This window comes from Poromitra crassiceps (assembly GCF_964638095.1).
Source record: "Poromitra crassiceps genome assembly, chromosome: 27".
In the NCBI taxonomy this organism is placed as follows: Eukaryota; Metazoa; Chordata; class Actinopteri; order Beryciformes; family Melamphaidae; genus Poromitra; species Poromitra crassiceps.
In genome coordinates this window covers 7,651,783-7,679,756 of record NC_139650.1, presented here as the reverse complement: position 1 = coordinate 7,679,756, position 27,974 = coordinate 7,651,783, and the positions used below count along the sequence as shown (strand labels likewise).

The 27,974-nt window shown below is 40.9% G+C and overlaps 1 protein-coding gene across 1 annotated transcript in view; it reads right to left on the bottom strand.

Annotated features, from left to right (window-relative positions):
- The window catches only part of LOC310799409 (uncharacterized protein), a gene marked incomplete at both ends in the record, with an annotated part of 33,615 nt that extends 7,044 nt beyond the window's left edge, over positions 1 to 26,571 (bottom strand). Inside the window, 9 exons of the mRNA XM_083661996.1 lie at positions 176 to 349; positions 1,418 to 4,160; positions 10,131 to 10,233; positions 10,681 to 10,784; positions 12,756 to 12,817; positions 17,356 to 17,463; positions 17,568 to 17,684; positions 17,789 to 17,905; positions 26,441 to 26,571. Coding sequence (XP_083518122.1) covers positions 176 to 349; positions 1,418 to 4,160; positions 10,131 to 10,233; positions 10,681 to 10,784; positions 12,756 to 12,817; positions 17,356 to 17,463; positions 17,568 to 17,684; positions 17,789 to 17,905; positions 26,441 to 26,571 — 3,659 coding nt within the window. The remainder of the gene's footprint in view (positions 1 to 175; positions 350 to 1,417; positions 4,161 to 10,130; positions 10,234 to 10,680; positions 10,785 to 12,755; positions 12,818 to 17,355; positions 17,464 to 17,567; positions 17,685 to 17,788; positions 17,906 to 26,440) is intronic.
- Positions 26,572 to 27,974: the final 1,403 nt, after the last annotated feature.

Below are 27,974 nucleotides of genomic sequence, written 5' to 3'. Positions count from 1 at the left end.
TAACGGGTCGGGGCACAGGTCTTATATTGACGTGTCAGGGCGGGGCTGGTTTTGATTTTGAGATCATCACAGGTAATGGAGCGAGCACGGGTCTTATATTGACGGGTCTGGGCGGGCACGGGTTTACAAAATTGGACCCGTGTAGGACTCTGATGTACATGTAAAATGCACTTACTTGAGAATCTCCAGTATGTGTGAACTCTTGAGGCCATCAGACAGCAGCTCCACGCCTGCATCCAGCAAGTCGTTATGACTTAGATCCAGCTCTGTCAGATTAGAGGAGGAGGAGCTGAGGACTGAGGAGGCCAGACCTGCACAGGATTCCTTGGAAAGCTCACACCAACTCAGCCTGTGAAAAGATGTATACAATCAGAGACCCATTCAGAAATACAGACTGTGGAGAACTATTAGCTGCAAATAACATATCTCTGAAACAAACGACAGAACATCTCCGAAATAATTCCATTACTGTATGTTTGATTGTCTTCAACCTTGTTAATATCAACAATTTGAAAAGACTGGGGATGGACAGTAGCTGGATACTCAGTTAAAAGGACAGACTCTCAAATTCTAGCCAATTTAAAACATCTACATCAGGGGTGGCCAAACTACGGCCCGCGGGCCAACTGCGGCCCGCTGCCTGTTTTCAAGTGGCCCGCCATGAACTTAGCAAAAAAAAAATGCTAAAAACTTCGGTTTTTCTGTTTTAAAGTTTAAAACGGAAAACGAAAACGAAAAAACTAATTCCCCCTATTTCGTTTTTTCAATTTAAAACCATTGAAAATGGGTTATACTTGAGTACCCTGCTGACCTGGTCTATTTATTTTTAAACATTTTTAATACTGAATGAATGTTTAATACTAATGTTATGTTAAATTATCTCTGTCTTAACCAGTTGAAAACATACAGAAATACCCATTGTAATAGGTGAGCACATCAATAAACTATGTGTCATTATATTTATTTAGGTAGAAATTAAATTTTTGATGGAACAAGGGTTTTCTGGTCAAATTTTTTTGCTGTGAAAACTGCCGTGCTTAATATTGTTTGGCCCGCGACTCCTTATATTTTTCTGTATGCGGCCCACAACTAAAAAAGTTTGGCCACCCTTGATCTACATGAACATAATCTCATCAAAAGTGCTATAGAGCCCTATAAGAATGTGACCAGCAGGACCAAGTAACACCTCAATACTTCAGAAGATACAGTAGTAAACGTGTGATTGATAGAGGTTACTAAACAGGTAGAATCAGTATTTCACATCTTCTTATGTCATTTTTGTCATTTTTTGTCTTTCTTTTTTTTGTCTTGTCTTTTTATGTCATGTCCTTTCCATACCACTTATTGACCTGTAAAAATTACCAACCTCAGCTATTGAATGAATAGCAAGATAAATTGAATATCTGAAATTACTTACAAAGCAGTTTTGGAGACTTTGACCACTGGAAGCATCCCCAGAAGAACCTGCTCTGATTTCAAGTACTTTTTCAGATCAAACACGTTCAGCTTCTCATCTGATATCAGCAACATAAAAGTCAGTGCTGACCACTGGGAGGGGGAGAAACTTTCATATGGGAGACTTCCTGAGCTCAAGCCCGTTTTGATCTCTTCCACAAGAGAATGGTCCTTCAGCTCATTCAGACAGTAGAACAGATTGATGTTTTTATCTGCATTTTTGGTCTCTCCCTTGATCTTCTCCTTGATGTACTCAATTGTTTTTTTGTTGGTTTCAGTGCAGTTTTCTTTCTCTGTCAGCAGGGCTTGCAGAGGTCTCTGATTGGTCTCCAGTGAAAGTCCAAGGAGAAAGCGGAGGAACATGTCCCAGTCTCCGTTATCACTATTCAAAGCCTTGTCCACGGCAGTCTTGTAGAAGGATGCCGGGTCTTCATGTTTGGAGTTTGTAAGTACGTTTACACGTTTGTTACTGAATGTGACAAAGACGTAAAGAGCAGCCAGAAACTCTTGAATGCTCATATGGACAAAGCAGAACAGCTTATGTTTGTACAGCCGACTATTATCTCGTGAGATCTGTGTAAATACCCCAGAGTAGACTGCTGTTGCTGTGATATCAATGCCACGTGCTTTCAGCTTTTTTTCAGTGAAGACCAGATTTCCTTTCTCCAGCTCTTCAAAAGCCAGTTTCCCCAGAGACATAATGGTTTCCTTGTTCTTTTTATTCCAGTATGAATCTGTCTCATTGGCGTCAGATCCCTCATTGGTCTCAGATCTCTCCTCAGTCTCAGATCTCTTGTCTGTGTCAGATCCCTCATCAGTCTCAGATCTCATATCAGTCTCAGATCTCTCCTCAGTCTCAGATCTCTCCTCAGTCTCAGATCTCTCCTCAGTCTCAGATCTCTTGTCTGTGTCAGATCTCTTGTCTGTGTTAGATCTCTTGTCTGTGTTAGATCTCTTGTCTGTGTCAGATCTCTTGTCTGTGTCAGATCTCTTGTCTGTGTCAGATCTCTTGTCTGTGTCAGATCTCTTGTCTGTGTCAGATCTCTCCTCAATCTCAGATCTCTTGTCTGTGTTAGATCTCTTGTCTGTGTCAGATCTCTTGTCTGTGTCAGATCTCTTGTCTGTGTTAGATCTCTTGTCTGTGTTAGATATCTTGTCTGTGTCAGATCTCTTGTCTGTGTTAGATATCGTGTTAGATCTCTTGTCTGTGTCAGATCTCTTGTCTGTGTTAGATCTCTTGTCTGTGTCAGATCTATCCTCAATCTCAGATCTCTTGTCTGTGTCAGATCTCTTGTCTGTGTTAGATCTCTTGTCTGTGTTAGATCTCTTGTCTGTGTCAGATCTCTTGTCTGTGTCAGATCTCTCCTCAATCTCAGATCTCTTGTCTGTGTCAGATCTCTTGTCTGTGTTAGATCTCTTGTCTGTGTTAGATCTCTTGTCTGTGTCAGATCTCTTGTCTGTGTTAGATCTCTTGTCTGTGTCAGATCTCTCCTCAATCTCAGATCTCTTGTCTGTGTCAGATCTCTTGTCTGTGTCAGATCTCTTCTCTGTGTCAGATCTCTTCTCTGTGTCAGATCTCTTCTCTGTGTCAGATCTCTCCTCTGTCTCATCGGTCTCATATATCTCATCTTTAACAGATCTCTCATCAGTCTCAGATCTCTCATCAGTCTCAGATCTCATATCAGTCTCAGATCTCTTGTCTGTGTCAGATCTCTCCTCTGGCTCAGGTGTACTATATTTGATATTACCCTGTCTGCATTGGAGCAAAAGAAAGCACAGATACATGTCAGTCAGAGTTTTGGGCATCTTTTCCTCTTGGTTTGTGCTCATCAAGTTCTCCAGAACTATCGCAGTGATCCAACAGAAAACTGGGATGTGGCACATAATCCAAAGGCTCCTTGATTTCTTCACATGTGAGATGATTCTCTCAGCCAGTTTCTCATTGCTGAATCTCTTTTTGAAGTACTCCTCCTTTTGCTCATCATTGAATCCCCGCACCTCTGTAACACGGTCAACATTCTCAGGAGGGATACGCTTAGATGCTGCAGGTCTGGAAGTCATCCAGACTCGAGCTTTGGGAAGCAGATTTCCCTGGATGAGGTTTGTCAGCAGAACATTCACTGAGGTCGGCTTTGTCACATCTGTCCAGAGTGGACTATTTTTGAAGTTAAGATCAAGCCGACACTCATCCAGACCATCCAGGACAATCAGAATTAGGTAGTTGTCATAGTTGTAGATTTCTGATGTCTTCATTTCCGGGAAGAACTTATGAATAAGTCCCTCCAAACTGAGTTCCTTTTTTCTCAAGTTGAGCTCCCGGAAAAGAAATGGAAATGTATAATAGGTGTGCTGGTTGTTCACACCCTTAGCCCAGTCAAGCATGTACTTCTGTGTAGCGATTGATTTTCCAATGCCCGCTATTCCATTTGTTAAGACAGTTCTGATTTCTTTATTTTCTCCAGATGCAGGTTTGAAGATATCAGAATATTTTATAGGTGTTTCTGATTTGAATGATGCCTCTTGAATCTGTGCGGCCTCATGTGGACTATTGACCTCTCCACTGTATCCCTCTATGATATCGAGATCAGTGTAGATTTTATTCAGAAGAGCATAATTTGCCTGCTTATCAATCCCCTCAGACACGCGTTCAAATTGCTTCACTAGCTGATATTTGAGATTCCGTTGGCTGACAATATCAGGCTTCTCTGTATGAAAACACAAGAAAGGAAATGAAGAGATAGTGTACTTGAGATGCAAAATAGTACAACAGTTATGATGAAATCTTAGGTTTGGGTGCGATCACACTTGCTTATTAATTTTATTTGGTTGGAACCAAAGTGGAAAAGTTTTTTTATTCTTTTACAAGTCGACGAGGGGCTCTTCACAAATCACACCAGAGTTTGCATTTTCAAGTGGTCTTGGTCTGGTTATTTTTGTGCCACCCGAGATGTAAAAACAAACCTAAATAAGTAAATGCTCCACAGTTTATAGCTGAAATAGCAGTTGAAATAGCTGATCGCCATTACAGTGTTGAAAACCAGCATGGATCAAGTAACAAACGTAAACAAAAATTAGTAAAGTAAAAAGTAAATATTGAGCCCTGGGAACATTGAGCCCTGGTAGAGCAGATATTTAGGCCTGGGAACATTGACCCGTGGGAACCTTGAACCCTTTTTCATGTTCCCATTAGATGCCATATAAACCCTGGGAACATTGAGCCCTGGGAACATTGAGCTGACCCCAGCAGGAACATGTTAGTGTAATAATATTACTTTTCCCAGTAATGAGTAGTGTAACGAATTACTAATAAAAATGCAGTAATAATATTACCATTATCCCAAGATAAAACAACTCGTTACATCCTTACTTTTGTTGATTCCATTCCGTTATTGCGACATGCCACAAACCGACATGTAGTTGGCGTTCACGTGATCAAACAAGCAGCATGGCATATAACGTTATTTGACAACCATGCTATCTTCCCACTGGCCTTAGGGGCTAAAACTAGCGTTAAACGCAAAAAAATGCGCCTTGCGCCTGCCTCGGGGAGATAGCATCAAGGTTTTAGGCCCCGAAATGCGCTTTATGCCAAAGAGGCGTGGCGCAGTGCCAGAAAAGGCCAGAATGGGTGTTTCGTTATTTACAGATCATTTACAAGAGGTGAGGAACACTTAATTTCCTAAAGGTTTATAGATGACTTACAACACATTTGTATATGTTAACATAAGATGTATTAATCATCTACAAATGTATATTCATGTTTTGTAAATGGTTAGTTCATCATTAACTAAAGGCCTATGAATGACTTACGACTGAGCGTTATTATGAAGTGTTACCGAAACGACTGCTAGTTTGAAGCTTTAGCTGCGCTCCGGCAAAGCGATCAGACATATATTCACACGTACACACATTATGCAAAGTCTGAATTTTGAAGGGAAACCATGCAATTACTAATTTTGTGGGGTGTAATGAAAAAGTAATATAAACGTAACAACATAACATAACAGTATGCATGGTGTGAGAGATGTGTACAGTCTGCATGGTGTGAGAGATGTATAGTGGGACTCAGAAGACTGTGTAGAGTCTGCAATGCATGTTGTGAGAGATGTATAGTGGGAATCAGAAGACTGTACAGTCTGCAATGCATGTTGTGAGAGATGTATAGTGGGAATCAGAAGACTGTGTACAGTCTGCAATGCATGTTGTGAGAGATGTATAGTGGGACTCAGAAGACTGTGTACAGTCTGCATGGTGTGAGAGATGTATAGTGGGACTCAGAAGACTATACAGTCTGCATGTTGTGAGAGATGTATAGTGGCACTCAGAAGACTATACAGTCTGCATGATGTGAGAGATGTATAGTGGCACTCAGAAGACTATACAGTCTGCATGGTGTGAGAGATGTATAGTGGGACTCAGAAGACTGTGTACAGTCTGCAATGCATGTTGTGAGAGATGTATAGTGGGACTCAGAAGACTGTGTACAGTCTGCATGGTGTGAGAGATGTATAGTGGGACTCAGAAGACTATACAGTCTGCATGTTGTGAGAGATGTATAGTGGCACTCAGAAGACTATACAGTCTGCATGATGTGAGAGATGTATAGTGGCACTCAGAAGACTATACAGTCTGCATGGTGTGAGAGATGTATAGTGGGACTCAGAAGACTGTGTACAGTCTGCAATGCATGTTGTGAGAGATGTATAGTGGGAATCAGAAGACTGTGTACAGTCTGCAATGCATGTTGTGAGAGATGTATAGTGGGACTCAGAAGACTGTGTACAGTCTGCATGGTGTGAGAGATGTATAGTGGGACTCAGAAGACTATACAGTCTGCATGTTGTGAGAGATGTATAGTGGCACTCAGAAGACTATACAGTCTGCATGATGTGAGAGATGTATAGTGGCACTCAGAAGACTATACAGTCTGCATGGTGTGAGAGATGTATAGTGGCACTCAGAAGACTATACAGTCTGCATGATGTGAGAGATGTATAGTGGGTCTCAGAAGACTGTGAACAGTCTGCATGATGTGAGAGATGTATAGTGGGACTCAGAAGACTATACAGTCTGCATGTTGTGAGAGATGTATAGTGGCACTCAGAAGACTATACAGTCTGCATGATGTGAGAGATGTATAGTGGCACTCAGAAGACTATACAGTCTGCATGGTGTGAGAGATGTATAGTGGCACTCAGAAGACTATACAGTCTGCATGATGTGAGAGATTTATAGTGGCACTCAGAAGACTATACAGTCTGCATGATGTGAGAGATGTATAGTGGGACTCAGAAGACTATACAGTCTGCATGATGTGAGAGATGTATAGTGGGTTTCAGAAGACTGTGAACAGTCTGCATGATGTGAGAGATGTATAGTGGGACTCAGAAGACTGTGTACAGTCTGCATGATGTGAGAGATGTATAGTGGCACTCAGAAGACTATACAGTCTGCATGATGTGAGAGATGTATAGTGGCACTCAGAAGACTATACAGTCTGCATGGTGTGAGAGATGTATAGTGGCACTCAGAAGACTATACAGTCTGCATGATGTGAGAGATGTATAGTGGCACTCAGAAGACTATACAGTCTGCATGATGTGAGAGATGTATAGTGGCACTCAGAAGACTATACAGTCTGCATGATGTGAGAGATGTATAGTGGGACTTCACTAGACTATACAGTCTGCATGATGTGAGAGATGTATAGTGGGTCTCAGAAGACTGTGAACAGTCTGCATGATGTGAGAGATGTATAGTGGCACTCAGAAGACTATACAGTCTGCATGATGTGAGAGATGTATAGTGGGACTCAGAAGACTATACAGTCTGCATGATGTGAGAGATGTATAGTGGGACTCAGAAGACTATACAGTCTGCATGTTGTGAGAGATGTATAGTGGGAATCAGAAGACTGTACAGTCTGCATGATGTGAGAGATGTATAGTGGGACTCAGAAGACTGTGCACAGTCTGCAATGCATGTTGTGAGAGATGTATAGTGGGACTCAGAAGACTATACAGTCTGCATGGTGTGAGAGATGTATAGTGGCACTCAGAAGACTATACAGTCTGCATGTTGTGAGAGATGTATAGTGGCACTCAGAAGACTATACAGTCTGAATGATGTGAGAGATGTATAGTGGGACTCAGAAGACTGTGTACAGTCTGCATGATGTGAGAGATGTATAGTGGGACTCAGAAGACTGTGTACAGTCTGCATGATGTTAGAGATGTATAGTGGGACTCAGAAGACTATACAGTCTGCATGGTGTGAAAGATGTATAGTGGGACTCAGAAGACTGTGTACAGTCTGCATGGTGTGAGAGATGTATAGTGGGACTCAGAAGACTGTGTACAGTCTGCATGGTGTGAGAGATGTATAGTGGGTCTCAGAAGACTATACAGTCTGCATGATGTGAGAGATGTATAGTGGGACTCAGAAGACTGTACAGTCTGCATGGTGTGAGAGATGTATAGTGGGACTCAGAAGACTGTACAGTCTGCATGGTGTGAGAGATGTATAGTGGGACTCAGAAGACTGTACAGTCTGCATGATGTGAGAGATGTATAGTGGCACTCAGAAGACTATACAGTCTGCATGTTGTGAGAGATGTATAGTGGCACTCAGAAGACTATACAGTCTGCATGTTGTGAGAGATGTATAGTGGCACTCAGAAGACTATACACTCTGCATGGTGTGAGAGATGTATAGTGGGACTCAGAAGACTATACAGTCTGCATGTTGTGAGAGATGTATAGTGGCACGCAGAAGACTATACAGTCTGCATGTTGTGAGAGATGTATAGTGGCACTCAGAAGACTATACAGTCTGCATGTTGTGAGAGATGTATAGTGGCACTCAGAAGACCATACAGTCTGCATGGTGTGAGAGATGTATAGTGGGTCTCAGAAGACTATACAGTCTGCATGGTGTGAGATATGTATAGTGGGACTCAGAAGACTGTGTACAGTCTGCATGATGTGAGAGATGTATAGTGGGACTCAGAAGACTGTGTACAGTCTGCATGATGTGAGAGATGTATAGTGGCACTCAGAAGATTATACAGTCTGCATGGTGTGAGAGATGTATAGTGGGACTCAGAAGACTGTGTACAGTCTGCATGGTGTGAGAGATGTATAGTGGGTCTCAGAAGACTATACAGTCTGCATGGTGTGAGAGATGTATAGTGGGTCTCAGAAGACTATACAGTCTGCATGATGTGAGAGATGTATAGTGGCACTCAGAAGACTATACAGTCTGCATGGTGTGAGAGATGTATAGTGGGTCTCAGAAGACTGTACAGTCTGCATGATGTGAGAGATGTATAGTGGCACTCAGAAGACTATACAGTCTGCATGGTGTGAGAGATGTATAGTGGCACTCAGAAGACTATACAGTCTGCATGGTGTGAGAGATGTATAGTGGGTCTCAGAAGACTATACAGTCTGCATGGTGTGAGAGATGTATAGTGGGACTCAGAAGACTGTGTACAGTCTGCATGGTGTGAGAGATGTATAGTGGGTCTCAGAAGACTATACAGTCTGCATGGTGTGAGAGATGTATAGTGGGACTCAGAAGACTATACAGTCTGCATGATGTGAGAGATGTATAGTGGGACTCAGAAGACTGTGAACAGTCTGCATGATGTGAGAGATGTATAGTGGGTCTCAGAAGACTATACAGTCTGCATGGTGTGAGAGATGTATAGTGGGACTCAGAAGACTATACAGTCTGCATGATGTGAGAGATGTATAGTGGGACTCAGAAGACTATACAGTCTGCATGATGTGAGAGATGTATAGTGGGACTCAGAATACTGTGTACAGTCTGCATGGTGTGAGAGATGTGTACCGGTAGGCACATACTCACGACCCATGGGTTTTTATAATTTGGGAAACCGGTGTGGAAAGTGGTGCACCACAATTTTCATGTGTACACATGGTTTATACATTTGGAGCCAGGGGGTTTTAGCCTCCTTGAGCGTCCATATGGAGTTCCGAGTTAGATTCTCAGCTGCGGGGTCTACACAACTAGCCTGGTAAACCAGCCGGTCACGTGAACTCACATTTCATTTTGAAACTGCAAAACTGCAAAGCGGACGAGCCAATTAGCGACCCGCCTCGTAGTTGACATCGTAACCGCCCCCTTGCCTGTGCACCTCGAGGAGTAATGTCAACGTTCGACTAGTTTAAAGAGCCATAAAGTGCAGTTATTGCAGAATTAGACTCAATAACAACAATTAAGCAAGTACAGGAGTATGCAACAGTGGAGTTTCTGGGCGGAAAATGTGTTTTTGAAGTTCTCCAGAGTGGATTTGGGTTTGACTGGATCCAACGCTGATTGGCTGAAGGAGTTGTCTGTCAAGGCAAGTATACCCGCCCAACAGATCTGCCCACTGCAAAGACTGGGTGAAAGCTTCAGGCCAGACGGGAATGAAGAATGAAATGAAATGTGAGTTCACGTGACCGGCTGGTTTACCAGGCTACTACACAATGTGGGTTATACTATTACAGTACATCAGTACCACTTCTTTCCTGCACTTGCTGATGAAAAGTAAAGCAAAAAGAAAATAATTTTCCAGTCTCACATACAAAGTATGCTGATGTAATAATTACTGTTTCTCAATTCCTGGGATGTGTGTGTATAAGGTCAGGGTGCAGTTAGATTCTTACCTCGACATTCTGTTACTTTATCAATGTAGTCAGGAGGAATCTTCTCAATCTTCACTGAATGTCTGGAGATTATCCAGAGATGAGCATCAGGAAGCAGGTTCCCCTTGATGAGGTTTGTCAGCAACACATCTGTTGAGACTCGCTTTCTGGTATCTTTCAAGTCCTCATTGTTGTGAAAGTCAAGAGGAAGTAGACATTGATCCAAACCATCAAGGACAAATGTTATGTTACACTTGTCATAGTTGGGAACTCTTGCTTGTTTGATTTCCGGGAAGAAATGATGAAGCAGTTCTTCCAAGCTTTGAACTTCATCTCTTCTTGAATTCAGTGCCCCGAAATGGAGTGGAAACAGCAGCTCTATGTTTGTGTTGTGTTTGCCTTTTGCCCAGTCCACCATGAACTTTCTTGCTTGAAATGATTTACCAATACCAGCCACTCCCTTCGTTAGCACTGTTCTTATTTTCTCTCCCTTTAATGGTTTAAATATTTCAGCATATTTGGTTTGTTTTAGTTTGTGTTGGTCTTCCTGGTTGTTTTTTTCTGATTGTACGATGTAGAGGTCTGTGTCAATCTCATTTTGATCCATTTCGTCTTCATGCTGATCCAGGATTCTCTTCTTCAGATCTGCTGCGAGGTTCTTCTTTGTGTCCATCTCTAAATTGATAGAGAACATACTGTACAGTACAGATATAGGGACTTCAGAAATGCAGTAAACTGTGAATGTTTTGTACTCTCTCTCTCTCTCTCTCTCTCTCTCTCTCTCTCTCTCTCTCTCTCTCTCTCTCTCTCTCTCTTTCTGACTTGCGAGCAGGTGAAAAAACAGCGTCGCCAGGATCCCATTACTAAGTTCTATCCATTTTCTTTTTCTTTTCCTCTCAATATAGCCTATTGACTTACGAACAGGTGAATAAAGAAAGTACAATAGCAACATTACTTTATGTACTGGAGGAACATGGTATAGAAATGAAGATGCTAAATCAAATGTGGTGAATGACTGGCCAGCTGGTAGATGATAATGTTAGCATTTGCCAGCTATTATAATTCCAGGACCATCTGTCTGTCTGTCCTTCACGTATCTCGACTTCAAACTTGGGGAGTGCGCTTAGGGGGACCGGACAGAGTGCAACGTGCTGAATTTAGTGCAATTCCAGCATAGCGCCACCTACTGGCAACACAAAAAAACAGTTTATCTCGAGAATGGTTTGTCCGATCGACTTCAAACTTGGGGAGTGCACTGCTGGGAACATGACAGAGTGCATTGTCAAATTGTGTGCAATTCAGCATACCACCACCTACTGGCAACACAAAAAGCTTTTTCTCTTGAGAACCTTTTGTCCGATCGACTTCAAACTTGGGGAGTGCGTGGCTGGGAACCCAATGGAGTGCATTTCTGAATTCCATGTAATTTGGACACGTGCATAGTCATAGCACCACCTACTGGCAACACAAAAAGCGGTTTATCTCGAGAACCGTTCATTTGATCGAGTTCAAACTTGGGGAGTGTGCTGCTGGGAACCCGACATAATGCAGTGACAAATTTCATGCAATTCAGCATAGTGCCACCTACTGGCAACACAAAAAGCAGTTTATCTCAAGAATGGTTTGTCCAATCGACTTCAACCTTGGGGAGTGTGCTGCTGGGAACTTGACATATTGCAGTGCTGAATTTCGTGCAATTCGACATAGCGCCACCTATTGGCAACACAAAAAATAGTTTATCTCGACAACCGTCTGATTGACTTCAAACTTGGGGAGTGCGCTGCTCGGAAACCAATAGAGTGCGCTGCCGCATTTCATGCAATTTGGAAACACGCATAGTCATAACGCCATCTACTGCCAAAACAAAACGTTTATGTCAAGAACCGTTCATCCGATCGACTTCAAACTTGGCGGGTGCACTGCTGGGAACCCAAGAAACCGATCGACTTTGAATTCGGGGATAGAGTACCACAGAGATGACGTATTTGTGTAGGCTTATCCAGAATTCGCTGCCATCTTGGTTCGTCAGTGGAAAAGTCTGGGGTTTTAGAATGGGAATTTCACTTAAATGCATAAAATAAGTCTGTGGTTAACAAAAATTTATGGGAACGTGAATTTGGGTTCAGCATCATAATCTTCACAAACGTGAATAACTTTCTTGCCTTGTGAAGCGTTTTCTAAAAATCGCGTTTGAAAAAACACATTTACGTTTCAAAAGTCATAAAAGTTATTCATGTTTGTGAAGATTATCATGCTGAACCCAAATTCACATTCCCATAAACTTGTGTTAACCACAGACCTTATTTTATGATTTTAAGTTAAATCCCCATTCTATTTCTAAACCCCATTCACTTTTTGCCTGACGGACCCGGAAGTATGCTTATGGACTCATTCCTGTGGTTCTCTATATTGGCATTGCACTAGTGAATGTGGAAATAGTAAAGTAGTACGTAAAGATACTCATGTATAATCAGGTAATCACGTTTCTGAATTCCTGGAAGATTGTGTGATCAAATGTGATCCAGAAAATCTCTTAAAACCACTGCCTTGATGAAGAATTATCTATTTTGGTAGTATGAGTTATGAAAATTATGTCAAAGGGCACTGTTTTTATCTAGATTAATAATAATAATAATAGATTCATACCTCGACATTCTGTTACTTTATCAATGAACTTAGGAGGAATCTTCTCAATCTTCTCTGAAGGTCTGGAGATTATCCAGAGATGAGCAGCAGGAAGCAGGTTCCCCTTGATGAGGTTTGTCAGCAACACATCTGTTGAGACTCGCTTTCTGGTATCTTTCAAGTCCTCATTGTTGTGAAAGTCAAGAGGAAGTTGACATTGATCCAACCCATCAAGAACAAATGTTATGTCACACTTCTTATAATTGGGAATTCCTGCTTGTTTGGCTTCCGGGAAGAAATCATGAAGAAGTTCTTCCAAGCTTTGAACGTTGTCTGGTCTGGAATTCAGCTCCCCCAAATGGAGTGGAAATAACAGTTCTATGTTTGTGTTGGATTTTCCTTTTGCCCAGTCCACCATAAACATTTTAGCTTGAAATGTTTTACCAATACCAGCCTCTCCCTTTGTTAGCAGCACTGTCCGGATCTTTTTCCCAAACCGTGATCGTTTAAATATTTCATCATATTTGGTTTGTGTTAGTTCCTGTCGGTCTTCCTGGTAGAGTTCTGTGTAAATTTCATTTTGATTCATTTCTTCTTGATACTGATCCAAGATTCTCTTCTTCAGATCTGCTGAGAGCTGTTTCTTCTTTTCTGAATTAATAAAGAACATATAGTACAGATGATACAGGACTTCAATCAAAGTGGTACAGTAATGTTTTCTATTCTGGAAAAATATTATAGCTGTTATAGAAAACATTGTCATAAAATATATTCAACTTTAAGTTAAACGGTGGCTGATGGTGGCAAACGCCCTTAATGGCCCAAAGCAATTGCATTAGGAGAAACGCGCTGCAACTTGAGAAACAATGCAAATTAGAAAACACATACAAAAACCCAAAGCAAATACAGAAAAATGCTAAAAATGATGAAATGCCGGGGCAGAATGCCAAAGCAATTACGTTAATTGGAGAAACAGCACCGCAAATTAAAAAATTATGCAAAGTCAAAAACATGCAAACCACGGAAACAACTGCAACAGAAAAGCACTGCATATCCAGCAATCCATTTTTCACATGAGTGAAAGAAAGACTGTTATATTGAATAGGTGACAGGTAAACATTCTCTTTTTATTTGGCCAGTTAATGATAGCTACATTAATTTCTTATTTTATAATGTTTGTGGAGGACTAGAAAGTGTATGTATTGTTACCTGGCTGGCTCTCTCTCTCTCTCTCTCTCTCTCGTGTGTCAGAAATCTAACTATTCCACTTTGCACTACCCTGGAGCACTTCCATTGTGTTGACTAGATATGCAGCCCTTTTCTGTTGCATTTGTTTTCATGGTGTCTGTGTGTTTTTTAGGTAACCCTTTATTTTACAGGTACCCTAGTTACATATGAACTATTTGTACACCAAATGTAATTACACAGTAATTACCAATAGTTATAAATGACGTTCATATGTAGTTACATTGTAACAGACCTGTAAAATGGAGTGAGACTGTTCAACTGTAGTTCATAAATAGTAGTTACATTGTAACGGACCTGTAAAGTGGAGTGAGTCTGTTCAACTGTAGTTCATATGTAGTTACTAGGTACCGGACCTGTAAAGTGGAGTGAGTATTCAACTGTAGTTCGAACTTCATATGTAGTTACATGGTACCATACCTGTAAAGTGGAGTGAGTCTATTCAACTGTAGTTCATATGTAGTTACTAGGTACCGGACCTGTAAAGTGGAGTGAGTCTATTCAACTGTAGTTCATATGTAGTTACTAGGTACCGGACCTGTAAAGTGGAGTGAGTCTATTCAACTGTAGTTCATATGTAGTTACATGGTACCGGACCTGTAAAGAAGCTCCGGCCTGGGACAGAGATTGCTAAAACCCAGTAGTGGATTCGAACCAATGAACTTCTGATTGCAAAGCAGGCGGCTTTAACCACTCAGCCACAAGGGCTTCCCAACTTTCTTAGTGGAGTTTGAGAGGATAACTGTATGTCAGTCAGATGCAGTTGTCACTTCCTAGCTTTGTTATTATAAACAGAGACTTGATAGACTTTGGGCAGAGATGATCCGGGGGTCTGGTGACCAAAGGGGTCTTTGAGGGGCTTCGACTGGGTCCCCAACAAATTGAGAAATTGGGAAATTGATGGGGAAATTACTCATTTACAATAAGCTAACAATTAGAATGTAGAAGAATGGCTATTTTGATTATAGTTTCACTGTTACCTCTATACCTACAATACTTTTATTATAATTTTTGCATGGGAATTCTGGACAAAATCATACCTACAACTAACAAAAGTATAAATATTTCCCCCCAAGTCTCTGTGTATAATAACAAAGCTATGAAGTGACAGCAACTACATCTGACTGACATACAGTTATCCTCTCAAACTCCACCATGAAACTTGGAAAGCCCTCGTGGCTGAGGTGGTTAAAGCCGCCTGCTTTGCAATCAGAAGTTCAGTGGTTTGAATCCTCCACTGGGTTTTAGCAATCTCTGTCCCAGGCCAGAGTTTCTTTACAGGTCCGGTAGCATGCATCTACATATGAACTACAGTTAAATAGACTCACTCCACTTTGCAGGTCCGGTACCATGTAAATACATATGAACTATACAGTTGAATAGACTAACTCCACTTTACAGGTCTGTTACCATGTAAATACATATGAACTACAGTTAAATAGACTCACTCCACTTTACAGGTATGGTACCATGTAACTACATATGAACTACAGTTGAATAGACTCACTCCACTTTACATGTCTGGTACCATGTAACTACATATGAACTACAGTTGAACAGACTCACTCCACTTTACAGGTCCGGTACCATGTAACTACATATGAACTACAGTTGAACAGACTCACTCCATTTTACAGGTCTGTTACAATGTAACTACATATGAACTACAGTTGAACAGACTCACTCCATTTTACAGGTCTGTTACAATGTAACTACATATGAACTACCGTTGAACAGACTCACTCTATTTTACAGGTCTGTTACAATGTAACTACATATGAACGTCATTTATAACTATTGGTAATTACTGTGTAATTACATTTGGTGTTCATGTGTAATTACAAATAGTTCATAATTATGTAACTAGGGTACCTGTAAAATAAAGGGTTACCGTTTTTTACTTTGCATTGCTTCTGAATTTGGAGCGCATTCACTATCAATGGATTTGCTTCGGCATTCTGCAGCGACTAACTAATAAAGACGGGCTTGTCCGTCCAATCTAAAAATTGCATTTGCTAATTATTAACAATAAACCTGGGCAAGTCTTTGAAATGTGAATGTTACTGTATATGTATTTTCTTTGGGAATGTGCATATTAGTACACAAAAGCAAAATGATTTAATGCTGCAAACATTGAAAATTTGGAAGCTTTGGAATTGCAGTGTCACTACAAATTCACCTTTCAGATTCCCTGATTGATCTCCCTGCGCAGACTGGCCTCTGGGATGTGCAGATTGGCTTCTGTGGTAAAAACCAAACACACACACACACACACACACACACACACACACACACACACACACACACACACACACACACACACACACAGAGGGGGCAGGGTATGCAAACTGTTATTAGGGTCACAAGGGGAGGAGGTGGACGAGACAAATGTCGGTTACTTTTTTCAGAGGTCGGTTACAAGAGAGACAGACAACTAACATTGTTGAACTTTGAGGTTAAATACATCTCTTACTTTGTCTTTTTTACTTTTGTCATTCTGTCTTACCTTGGTTCTGGTTTTGACTCTCCTTTCTTGAAGTCGAGTGGTTCATCTTTAGACCTGTCACTTTTCATAGAAACATAACTCAGTGAAGGTGAGACTGGTCTCTGCTGCTGGACTGGGCTTCAACACAGAGATGTTTTTACAGTGACAAACTAACATTGTTGAGCTTTGATGTTAAATACATCTCTTTGTCTTTTTCACTTTTGTCATTCTGTCTTACCTTGGTTCTGGTCCTTTCTTGAATTCGAGTGGTTCATCTTTAGACCAGTCACTTTTCATAGAAACATCACTAGATGCAGGTGAGACTGATCTCTGCTGCTGGACTGGGCTTTAACACAGAGGTGTTTTTACAGTGACAAACTAACATTGTTGAGCTTTGAGGTTAAATACATGTCTTACTTTGTCGTTTTCACTTTTGTCATTCTGTCTTACCTTGGTTCTGGTTTTGACTCTCCTTTCTTGAATTCGAGTGGTTCATCTTTAGACCTGTCACTTTTCATAGAAACATCACTAGATGCAGGTGAGACTGATCTCTGCTGCTGGACTGGGCTTCAACACAGAGATGTTTTACAGTGACAAACTAACATTGTTGAACTTTGAGGTTAAATACATGTCTTACTTTGTCGTTTTCACTTTTGTCATTCTGCCTTACCTTGGTTCTGGTTTTGACTCTCCTTTCTTGAATTCGAGTGGTTCATCTTTAGACCTGTCACTTTTCATAGAAACATCACTAGATGCAGGTGAGACTGGTCTCTGCTGCTGGACTGGGCTTTAACACAGAGGTGTTTTTACAGTGACAAACTAACATTGTTGAACTTTGAGGTTAAATACATGTCTTACTTTGTCGTTTTCACTTTTGTCATTCTGTCTTACCTTGGTTCTGGTCCTTTCTTGAATTCGAGTGGTTCATCTTTAGACCTGTCACTTTTCATAGAAACCTCACTAGATGCAGGTGAGACTGGTCTCTGCTGCTGGATGGGGCTTCAACACAGAGATGTTTTCACAGTGACAAACTAACATTGTTGAACTTTGAGGTTAAATACATGTCTTACTTTGTCGTTTTCACTTTTGTCATTCTGTCTTACCTTGGTTCTGATTTCGACTCTCCTTTCTTGAATTCGAGTGGTTCATCTTTAGACCTGTCACTTTTCATAGAAACCTCACTAGATGCAGGTGAGACTTGTCTCTGCTGCTGGACGGGGCTTCAACACAGAGATGTTTTTACAGTGACAAACTAACATTGTTGAACTTTGAGGTTAAATACATGTCTTACTTTGTCGTTTTCACTTTTGTCATTCTGTCTTACCTTGGTTCTGATTTCGACTCTCCTTTCTTGAATTCGAGTGGTTCATCTTTAGACCTGTCACTTTTCATAGAAACCTCACTAGATGCAGGTGAGACTGGTCTGTGCTGCTGGACGGGGCTTCAACACAGAGATGTTTTTACAGTGACAAACTAACATTGTTGAACTTTGAGGTTAAATACATGTCTTACTTTGTCGTTTTCACTTTTGTCATTCTGTCTTACCTTGGTTCTGGTTTTGACTCTCCTTTCTTGAATTCGAGTGGTTCATCTTTAGACCTGTCACTTTTCATAGAAACATCACTAGATGCAGGTGAGACTGGTCTCTGCTGCTGGTCTGGGCTTCAACACAGAGATGACCATTTTCTATAGTTATTTTACAGTGAATACATTTACATTTATTTTATTTTGAGTGAAGAAAATACAATCCTATTTTGGCATGATGGCATGATGTCATCAAATGGCATGAGGTGTTTCAAAGAAGAAAAAATAGCATCAGCATTAAAAAAAAAATATGCCAGAATATCACTGTTAAACTTTTATAGTTTATATAATTTCACCCAGTGCATATACAACCCGTGGTGTAGTCTAGTCTATTGTAATGGCCTATACTTGGGGGAAGGGGGGGGGGGGGGGGGTTGGGGGTGGTGGTGAATGAACCAACACTTCATAAACACATCAGAGTGCTGAATAAGCATTACTTAAACCATTTATCAATGCTATTTGTAACCCTTATTCTAAAGTTGTTGTATTGTTTGAAACAGGAATAAAACCCTCAAAGGACATTTTTGAGTGCTGGCTCCTTCTCTCTACTGCTCTATGGAAACTCCTGTGCCTTGCACCTAAAACTTTTTTATCCGGTGAGTGTGCGTGCTGATAGCTCCCCAGCTAGTCTCCGTTGAATAGCGTGAACCTCCCACGTGCTATGTCCTACCGGTGAAGCTTCCCCTGTCAGGTGAAAAGAAGCGGCTGGCTAACTGCCCATGTCTCGGAGGAAGCATGAACCCAGTTTCGGCTCTCCCCAGATCAGCAGAGGGTGGAGTAGCAACCAGGATAAATAAATTAAATTAGCACTAACGGGGGATAAAAATGGGATAAAAAATCAGGGAAAAAATATTTAAAAAAAAAGAAAAGAAAAGATGTATCCCTTAAGTAACACTACAGAGTGCATAAAACAATTAAACATAAGTAACCATGTATTAATGCTCTTTGTGACATTTGAACATTAGTGAAACACAACTGGAACATGACAACCATCTGTTATCAACATGATTCATTCCAAATTTAAGAAGAAAAAAGTCTTCATGTTACACAAAATGCAATTCTTTTTTATTTCTTTTTTTTTAACAATAACAATTTTAGAACAATACCTAGTGTTTGAAAGTGGCCTCCTCTGGTCAACCTGTTTGGGGAGGAGGGGAACTGGGGGGAATACTGTAGCATGATCCTGCCACGCAATGACACTGCACATGTATCGAAGGAGGCATGTGCTAGTCTACAACTCTCCCCAGAACGGCAGAGGGGGTGGAGCAATAACCAGCAGGAGACATTGGCCAAGTAGGCTACAATTGGGGAGAAGATGGGGTGGATCTGAAAACACTTGTTCAAAAAAGGGGAAAAAACAAGTGAAGTGTTTGAACGCGAAGGTAATTTTGAAAACTAAATTTTCAACCAAAATCGAAGATTCTGCATGTCTACCCTGCGTGGTAGCCTGCCGCCATCGGTGTATGAATGGGTGAATGTACCTACTGATTGTAAAGAGCTTTGGATAAAAGCGCTATATGCAGGCCATTTACCATTTACCATAAACTCAATACCGCCCCATCTGGCGGAGTCAGCTTATCTCTATTCTCCATCAAAAAAGGGGAAAAAGAAGTGTTTCAAAGTGGTTATTTTGAAAAATAAATGTTCAACTAAAATCGTAGAGCCCCCCAATGAGAGAGAAAAACAAAAATCTCTAAAAGTGAGGACTAATTAACTTAACTTAAAACGTGCGTGTATACGTACATACATAGGGACTTCCAACATGTAGAGTGGAAAAGTTTTGAAAAAAACTACATTGTCAACTAAAATTGAAGAGCCTCTACTTTTAATCATAAAATGATCTATAAAAATGGAGAATAATTAACTTGGTCCAACATGAACTCCATAAACGAATGCCTGAACGAGGCGGCTGGGGGGTTGGCGGGTGGTGCGTTTAATGCTTTTATATGGGCAGAATCTCTCTATTCTCCTTCATCTGCTTTACAGTCTGAGAGGTTGCTTCGTTGGCATCATGCTTCCTTGCACTGTTTTGCAGACATGGGACAAAGTCACTTTGGTCTAAGTTTCAAGTAAGTCCCAAGTCATTTTGTTTTTTGCAAGTCAAGTCAAGGCAAGTCAAGTCCCAAGTCTCAAGTCACCCCCCCCCCCCCCCCCGCCCAAGATACTACAGTCTTACCTTCCTTTATAAAGAGAAAAGACAAGGACGGTACAGTATTAGTAGCCTACCTGTCTAATAGTGATATTATTGACCAATTTTTTTAACCTGTTCAAAAAGTATGACAAATTAATTACAATTGTATTATAAATATATAAATAAATGAAATCAAACCAAACAAAAGTCAAATAACTGTATGCTTAAATAACTACTAACGTAAGTGCCTTCTCCATGAACAAAAAATCCAGTGAGAGGAGTGTGACTGACAGCCAGTCATCCAATCATGAAAATGCCATTGCCAGCTTGCACTCGCACAGGGACGTGCACAGGTAGACCCCAGGTGGTGCCAAAACCCCTGCCCTTTTAACCTCTGACTGATAAGTGCCCTTTTTGCAAGACATGTCCAGCGGTCGACATTACTATCTTTCAGAGGCTGTAGCAGGCTCATTTATAAAGCTATAGTGACGATACTGATCATCATGAAACTAGAAGACCGGACCAAATGCATCCATTGGTACCAACCGTCATGCTAACCTGTAAAGTGTTACCTACAGTAGGCCTACTAGGCTTTGTCTGATGGTTATATGGTTACTGCTGGCTGTACAACAGATTGCTCCTCGGGGATAATAAAGATGTGAACGTTTGAACCTTAAAGCATGTGATATGTGATATCTGTGAAGCCGGAGAAGGAAGTCCAAAGAGCGAATCCACCGAACCTTATGTGAACCTTACACCACAGGAAGTGTCTTTTTCAAGTTGAACAAATTTGCCATGGAAGTTCAGATGAAAATTTAATTAAATGCTAAGAGATGAGAATTAAAATGGAATTAAAAAGTACAAATATGGAATCTAAATGGAATCTGAAACTACTACTAGCCTACTTCACCCTGACATGAGATTAGATACTGTATGAACTCCTTCATGCCGGCTATATTATGCTAAAATAATTTCTATTTTTAGTATTAGTATTAGTATGTTGGTGCTTAAGTTTCGTTATCCTTTATTTATCCCCACGGAGAAATTCATCCTCTGCATTTGACCCATCCTCTAGGAACCTTCTTAGAACTACATGTAGGAGCAGTGGGCAGCTGCAGTGCAGCGCCTGGCCTGGGGACCAACTCCAGTTCTTTAGCCAGTGCCTTGGTCAGGGGCACTGAGCAGAATCTTAACCCTAGCATACATGTCTTTGATGGTGGGAGGAAACCCACACGGACACGGGGAGAACATGCAAACTCCACGCAGAAAGGACCTGGGACGGACCGGGGTTCAAACCCCGGACCATCTTGCTGTGAGGCAACAGTGCTAACCACTGAGCCACCGTGCCATCACCGTGCTTTCTCTAACAATAGGACCTTGTGATCAGAGATAAGAATCAGATCCTCATATCGCCTTATGTCAACACATTTTATTTATTAGTTTACAATTCACAATTCATTAACTTGCTGACTGACAACTTTCCCACAGTGAACACTGTATGTGAAAAATAAGGAGGGTCACTGCACTCAACAACAAGTAAGTCTGTTAGCTCTGCTTCCTTCATGCTGTCCATGAAAGTGTAAGGAACAAAGAAAGAAAGAAAGAAAGAAAGAAAGAAAGAAAGAAAGAAAGAAAGAAAGAAAGAAAAGAAAGTTATAGGCTAAATTATGGCGAGGGAAAAAAATTGCATAGCCATTTTCAAAGATGTCCCTTGACCTCTCACCTTAACATATCTGAATGAGAATGGGTTCTGTCGGTACCCACAAGTGTCCCTTTCCAGACATGCCCACTGTATGCTAATCCCATGCAGTTTTTTGCAAAAACCATGAAGTGTTTTGGGGTCCACCCGCTATGCCGACCACCCGCAGTGCCGACAGCTCGCAATGCCGATGTTAGGTTTAGGCGTGGGGGGTGTTATTGTAAAATCTGGTAATATATATATATATATATATATATATATATATATGTTGTTGTTTTTTGCCATTGAACAAAATGGATTTTATTCAACCCAGTCTCACAGAAAATTGTAAAATTGTAAAATTTGGACCAACGTTGCTATGTTGCAATTTCGGCTCCAAAATTGTAAAATATAAACGTTTTGGGTTTAGGGTTAGGGTCTGGGAGAGTTTAGGTTTAGGGTTAGGGTCTGGGGAGAGTTTAGGTTTAGGGCTAGGGTCTGGGAGAGGTTAGAGGGGTCCGTGGGGTCGGAGACCCTACCAATTTTTTTTTACCATTTTACAATTTTGGAGACGAAATTGTAACATAGCAATGTTGGTCCAAAACGTTGCTATTTAAAAAAAAAAAGTTGGAGACTGGGCTGATTTTATTTGATCTATTTCATCTAATTAATTTTATGTAAAACTAAAACACTGCATAATAATATAAAATAAATGCTTATCTTTTGTAAAATCGGATAGACATTGCTGGGCACAAATGATTGAGGCCATCTACACCTGGCACCAACATGCGCCAGGTGAAGGTGAATCTGTGACCAGATTATAATCTGATCACAGAAAATGCATGTCAGTGCAAGGCGTAAATGGTCCCATAGTTGATGGGGGCGGGCGCCCACACACACACACACACACACACACACACACACACACACACACACCACTCTGCCTCTCTCTCTCATCATCATCATCTCAAAACATCTCCTGTTGTGCAACAGGGAGTGCGGTATTGTGTGTGTGTGTGTGTGTGTGTGTGTGTGTGTGTGTGTGTGTGTGTGTGTGTGTGTGTGTGTGTGTGTGTGTGTGCGCCGCTACCAGCGGCGCAGCGGAGACGATCCATCAAACGGGCCTACGGCCTGCATCTCAGAGGTCCATAGCAGCGGCCCATCGAACTGGGCTGCCTTTTTCCTCTAAGCTAGCTAAATACAGAAACCCTGTAATCAAAAGACATCGATCCTTAAAAATATTTCGGACACTAAATCAAGCAAGGACAATTTGGGACCCTGTATGTAAAAAGGGGGGGTTGTTCGGGGGGCATCTAAATGCCCGTAGCATGCTACCTAAACGGGAGCAATTAGAACACCTGCTATGTAACTCTAACATTGATTTTCTGGGGATATCTGAAACTTGGCTAACTAGCTCCTCACCAGAAGCTGCTATCTCATTACCGGGATATACTAGTTTTAGAAGGGATAGGGGGGGTCAGGGGAGGGGTGGGGGGGTAATTTTGTATGTTAGGGAACATCTGAAATGCAACCAGATTATATGGCCCAATGATTTTAGTCTAGAATGTGTTGGTGTAAATATCTCTCTGTCCGATGAAATGTCGCTGGTGATTGTCTGCATCTATCGCAAGCCTTCGGCTAAAATTGATTTTTATGATCATCTCAAGACGCTCCTTAAATCATGTGACCACAAAAAAGAAATTATTTTGATTGGAGATTGGAATATAAATTGGGACGCGAAAAAAGATAGAAAAAGCCTGAAATCAATTATGGATTATTTTAATTTTACTCAGTTAATTGACCAACCGACTAGAATTACTCATCGATCTCAATCAAAAATTGACTTAATTTTCTCGAACAAACCTAGAAATGTTACTAAAATACACAACCTGTTAACAGGAATCTCGGACCATAATGCGATTTTCTTCTCCAGAAAACTTAATAAATCTCGCTTCCAAAACCCATTCTCTAGTACTTCTAGTACTTCTGATAACCGTACAAACATGATTGTCCCTAAAAACGAAGAACAAAATCTGGCAAGAGCTCTAAAAGATATTGAGTGGGATAATCTCACCACGTGTGATGATGCAGACATCAGCAGCGATATGTTTCATTCTAGGTTGAAGGATGTAATCCTCGGTTTCTCCAGACGAGGGAGCCATAGGAGGAGGAACTCAACCTCCCTCCCCTGGCTCAACTCGTCGTGTTTGAAACTGATGAAAGTCAGGGACCTATTGCTTAAAAAGTCAATTACAACTGGGCTAGGCACTGACCGACAATTGTTTGTCTCAGCTAGAAATAAGGTGATTGCTGAATTAAGGAAGGCTAAAGCCAACTTTTTTGTTACTGTTATGGAAAGTGCAAGGGGGAATAGCAAAAAGATCTGGCAAAATATTAGCAAATTGACAGGTAAACAAATGAAACAGGACACTAAAGCTATGGAATTAAATGTCGACAACCGGCTGGTGAGCAACCCTGTCACCTTGGCTGAAAAACTCAACACCTTCTTCATAAAATCTATTGATGACATCTCGAAACAGTTTGGCGTATCCACATGTTCTGTAAATATGGTGAATAACCCTACAGTCAATGGAGTACCAATTTTTACCATCCAGGAAATCTCTGTACCTGAGGTCATTGACATAATTAGTGCTTTGAACAGCTCTAAGGCTAAAGATGTTTATGGTCTTAACACCAGCTTCTTGAAATTAAATAAAGAGACATTAGCGCCACCTATTATGCATCTAGTTAATTTATCCATTAAGTACTCAACCGTCCCAAAGGCATGGAAACTGGCCTCAGTTACCCCAATCTACAAAGCTGGTGATAAATCTGACATGAACAACTTCAGACCCATCAGTATTTTACCGATAATCTCTAAAATCATTGAAAAATGGGTCGCTAAACAACTTATAGAATTTCTTGAGACGAGCCAGACCCCCTTGCACCCCATGCAGTTTGGTTTTCGTCCACACCACTCAACTGACTCTGCTTTGGTCCTGCTCTTGGAGAAAATAAAAGGCTCCTTGGACAGGGATGGTTGTGTGGGAGCTGTGTTCCTCGATCTTAAGAGGGCATTCGACACCGTCAACCACAGTGTGCTCCTCTCTAAATTGTCCAGCTTCAATTTTTCTGCTGGGGCCATTAAGTGGGTTGAATCATATCTGTCTCACCGGGAGCAGTGCACTGTGGTTGGCGGTGTCAGCTCCCCTTACCTGAGCTGTCCAGTAGGGGTCCCCCAAGGGTCAATTTTGGGCCCAATTTTCTTTTCCCTGTATATTAATGATCTTCCAGATTACTGTTTTAATGTAGATGTCCAGCTTTATGCTGACGACACAGTTATTTTCACAAGGGCTAAAAACCCAGTGGAGGCGGCACGTGTCCTATCTTCAGCTCTCTCTCATATTCAGGCATGGCTAACTAAATCTTGTCTCGTGCTGAATGCAAAAAAAACCGTTTGTATGTTCTTTTCTAAAAAAAACATTGCACCTTCGTGCTCCAATGTTTTCCTGGGGTCAGAGGAATTATCAGTAGTTAACGAGTTTAAATACTTAGGCGTGATGCTGGACTCCAATTTAACGTTCAGCAATCACATTAAAATGATCTCCAAAAAAATTAAATTCCACCTGTATAATTTCAGACAAATAAGGAGCTGTCTGTCCACAGACGCTGCGTTTTTATTTTTACACTCAATGATCCTTTCGCATCTGAACTATTGTATAACTAGCTGGTCGCTGACAGGAGTAACCATCCTCAAACCAGCCGAACTACTCTATAAAAAAGCTCTGAAAATACTAGATAAAAAACCCTTTTCTCATCACCACTGCCATATCATACGTAAATATGGCATGCTAAGTTTTGAGAACTTTAGAAATTTCACCTCTGCCTGTCTAATATACAAAGTTCTACATGGACTGGCGCCGCCTCCTCTTGCTGACTTTATTAAATATCGTGCGACCGCCAATTCGACCCGTGTCACCCGGGCCATTACGAACAAGGTCTGTGAGGTCCCTTTTAGAAAAACCTCCTTTAGTCAGAGGACCCTATCCTTCATGGGAAGCACTCTCTGGAATAATCTACCTCCCTCGATCAGAGAATGCCCGAGTCTCGCCACCTTCAAAGGCCAGTTGAAAATATGGCTCAGATCAAACCAACAATGTGATCACAATTAACATTTGCCATGTTTTGCAGCATGCTCTGTGTGTTTTATTTATTTTATTTATTTTAGGTTTTACTAACCTTTTATACTATTAATTTTTTTTTTTGGTATTATTAACTGTGTGTTTTAATCATTTTTGGTTTTACTAACTTTCTGTACTTTTAATCTTTGTTGTATTATTAATTTTTCTTTCGCTTTCATGATTACACCAACCTGCCATGGGACTACAGGTGGAAACTAGCCCTTGGGCTACAACCTGACATATTTACTGTACGGCTGTACTGTTCATCAATGTGTAAAGTCCCATTCTTTAAATAAATGAATCTGAGAATCTGAGTGTGTGTGTGTGTGTGTGTGTGTGGGTGCAGGGTGTCATAATCTGCCTATGCCTCATTGGTATCACAGTTTACCATACAAGTCTTACCTTGTCTTTGAGGGTCCAGGTTCATTACTGAACTTTGGAGGTAGAAGACCTTTAGATCGATCACTCTTCATAGACATGACTACTGGAGACTGTGCTCTGCCGCCGTCTTCTTCCTCCTCACAATCACTCATCTTCAGGACCTCAGTCAGGCTGGTTACACTGGACACACACGCACGATCTGATTTCACCAAGTAACCGTTGTTCCTGGATCATGATGAAACTTGTTTGTCCAGGACTCACATTACAACCACCCAATCAGCAGCAGTGGTCCGATTGTGATGTCATTTACTTGGGACTTGCAGCATGGAGGAACCGCCCATTTCAAACAACAATGTCCAATTTAGCACCGCCCCTTTTAAACAACTTTTTATTGAATTTAGCATGTGCTGATGCTGAAAATGTCAGCATCAGCATTTTAATTTTACAAATTGTTTTATGGGGTATTATGTGTATTTAAACTCGCTGGGTTCTATAATGGGAAATAATAGTTAATGGTTAATGGTTAATGCTAATGCATAATGCTCAAAAGGTGAGATTTGCTTCAATTTTACAAACTGTATTTGGGTGGGGGAATTATTAATTTATTTAATCTTGGTGGGTTATATTTAGGGAAAGAGGCTGTGTTAAAACTAGGTAGGACTTTTGGCGCAATTTAACTCATGGCTAATGCTGATGGTTAATCCTGCCAATTGTTTAAATTTTATAAACGGTTTTGTAAAATAAAATATACATTACTAGATATGGCTTGTGGTAACATTAGCTCTTCCTGCTAAATCTAAGCTAAGCAGCTAAAAGGCAGATTGCTGCTCAAACAGTTTTTCTTTTGGTTCTCACAACAGTTAACTTATTCAATAAAATATGTATTGCAGCCAAGCATGTGTCTGTATACATCACTAGATGCTAGTCCAGGTCCACCATCAAGTCACATTCATCCAGGGCCACCAGTCATACACCAAAGTACTTCGCATGCATGCCATTTGCTAAATAAAGTATCTTGTTAAACCTACCGATCGGTCTCTCATGATTGAAATTAACTTAACGTAAAACGTACATGTATACGTACATACATAGAAACTTCCAGCATGTAGAGTGGAAAAGTTTTGGAAAAAGAAAACGACATTGTCAACTAAAATTGAAGAGCCTCAACTTTTAACCATAAAAGCATGCTCTATAAAAATGGAGACTAATTAACTTGGTCCAACATGAACTCCATAAACGAATGCCTGAATGAGGCACGTGGGAAGTTTAATGCTTTTTTATGGGCAGAAGCTCTCTATTCTAACCTGACACTGCCAGATATGGATGGATGGGTTTGATTGTGGTGGTGTTGTGAACTCAATACCGCCCCATCTGGCGGAGTCAGCATTTTAATAATTTAGTAGAAATATTCTACTTTGCACTCAAATTAGCGGTACTGGAAATACTGTCTATGTCAGCTACTCACAGGAATAAGAGAAATGTAGACATGAGGACAAGTCGGTGTCAAAGCGTTAAAGGGTGGACTCTTCCTTTCAACAACGAGTGAGGAGAGAGG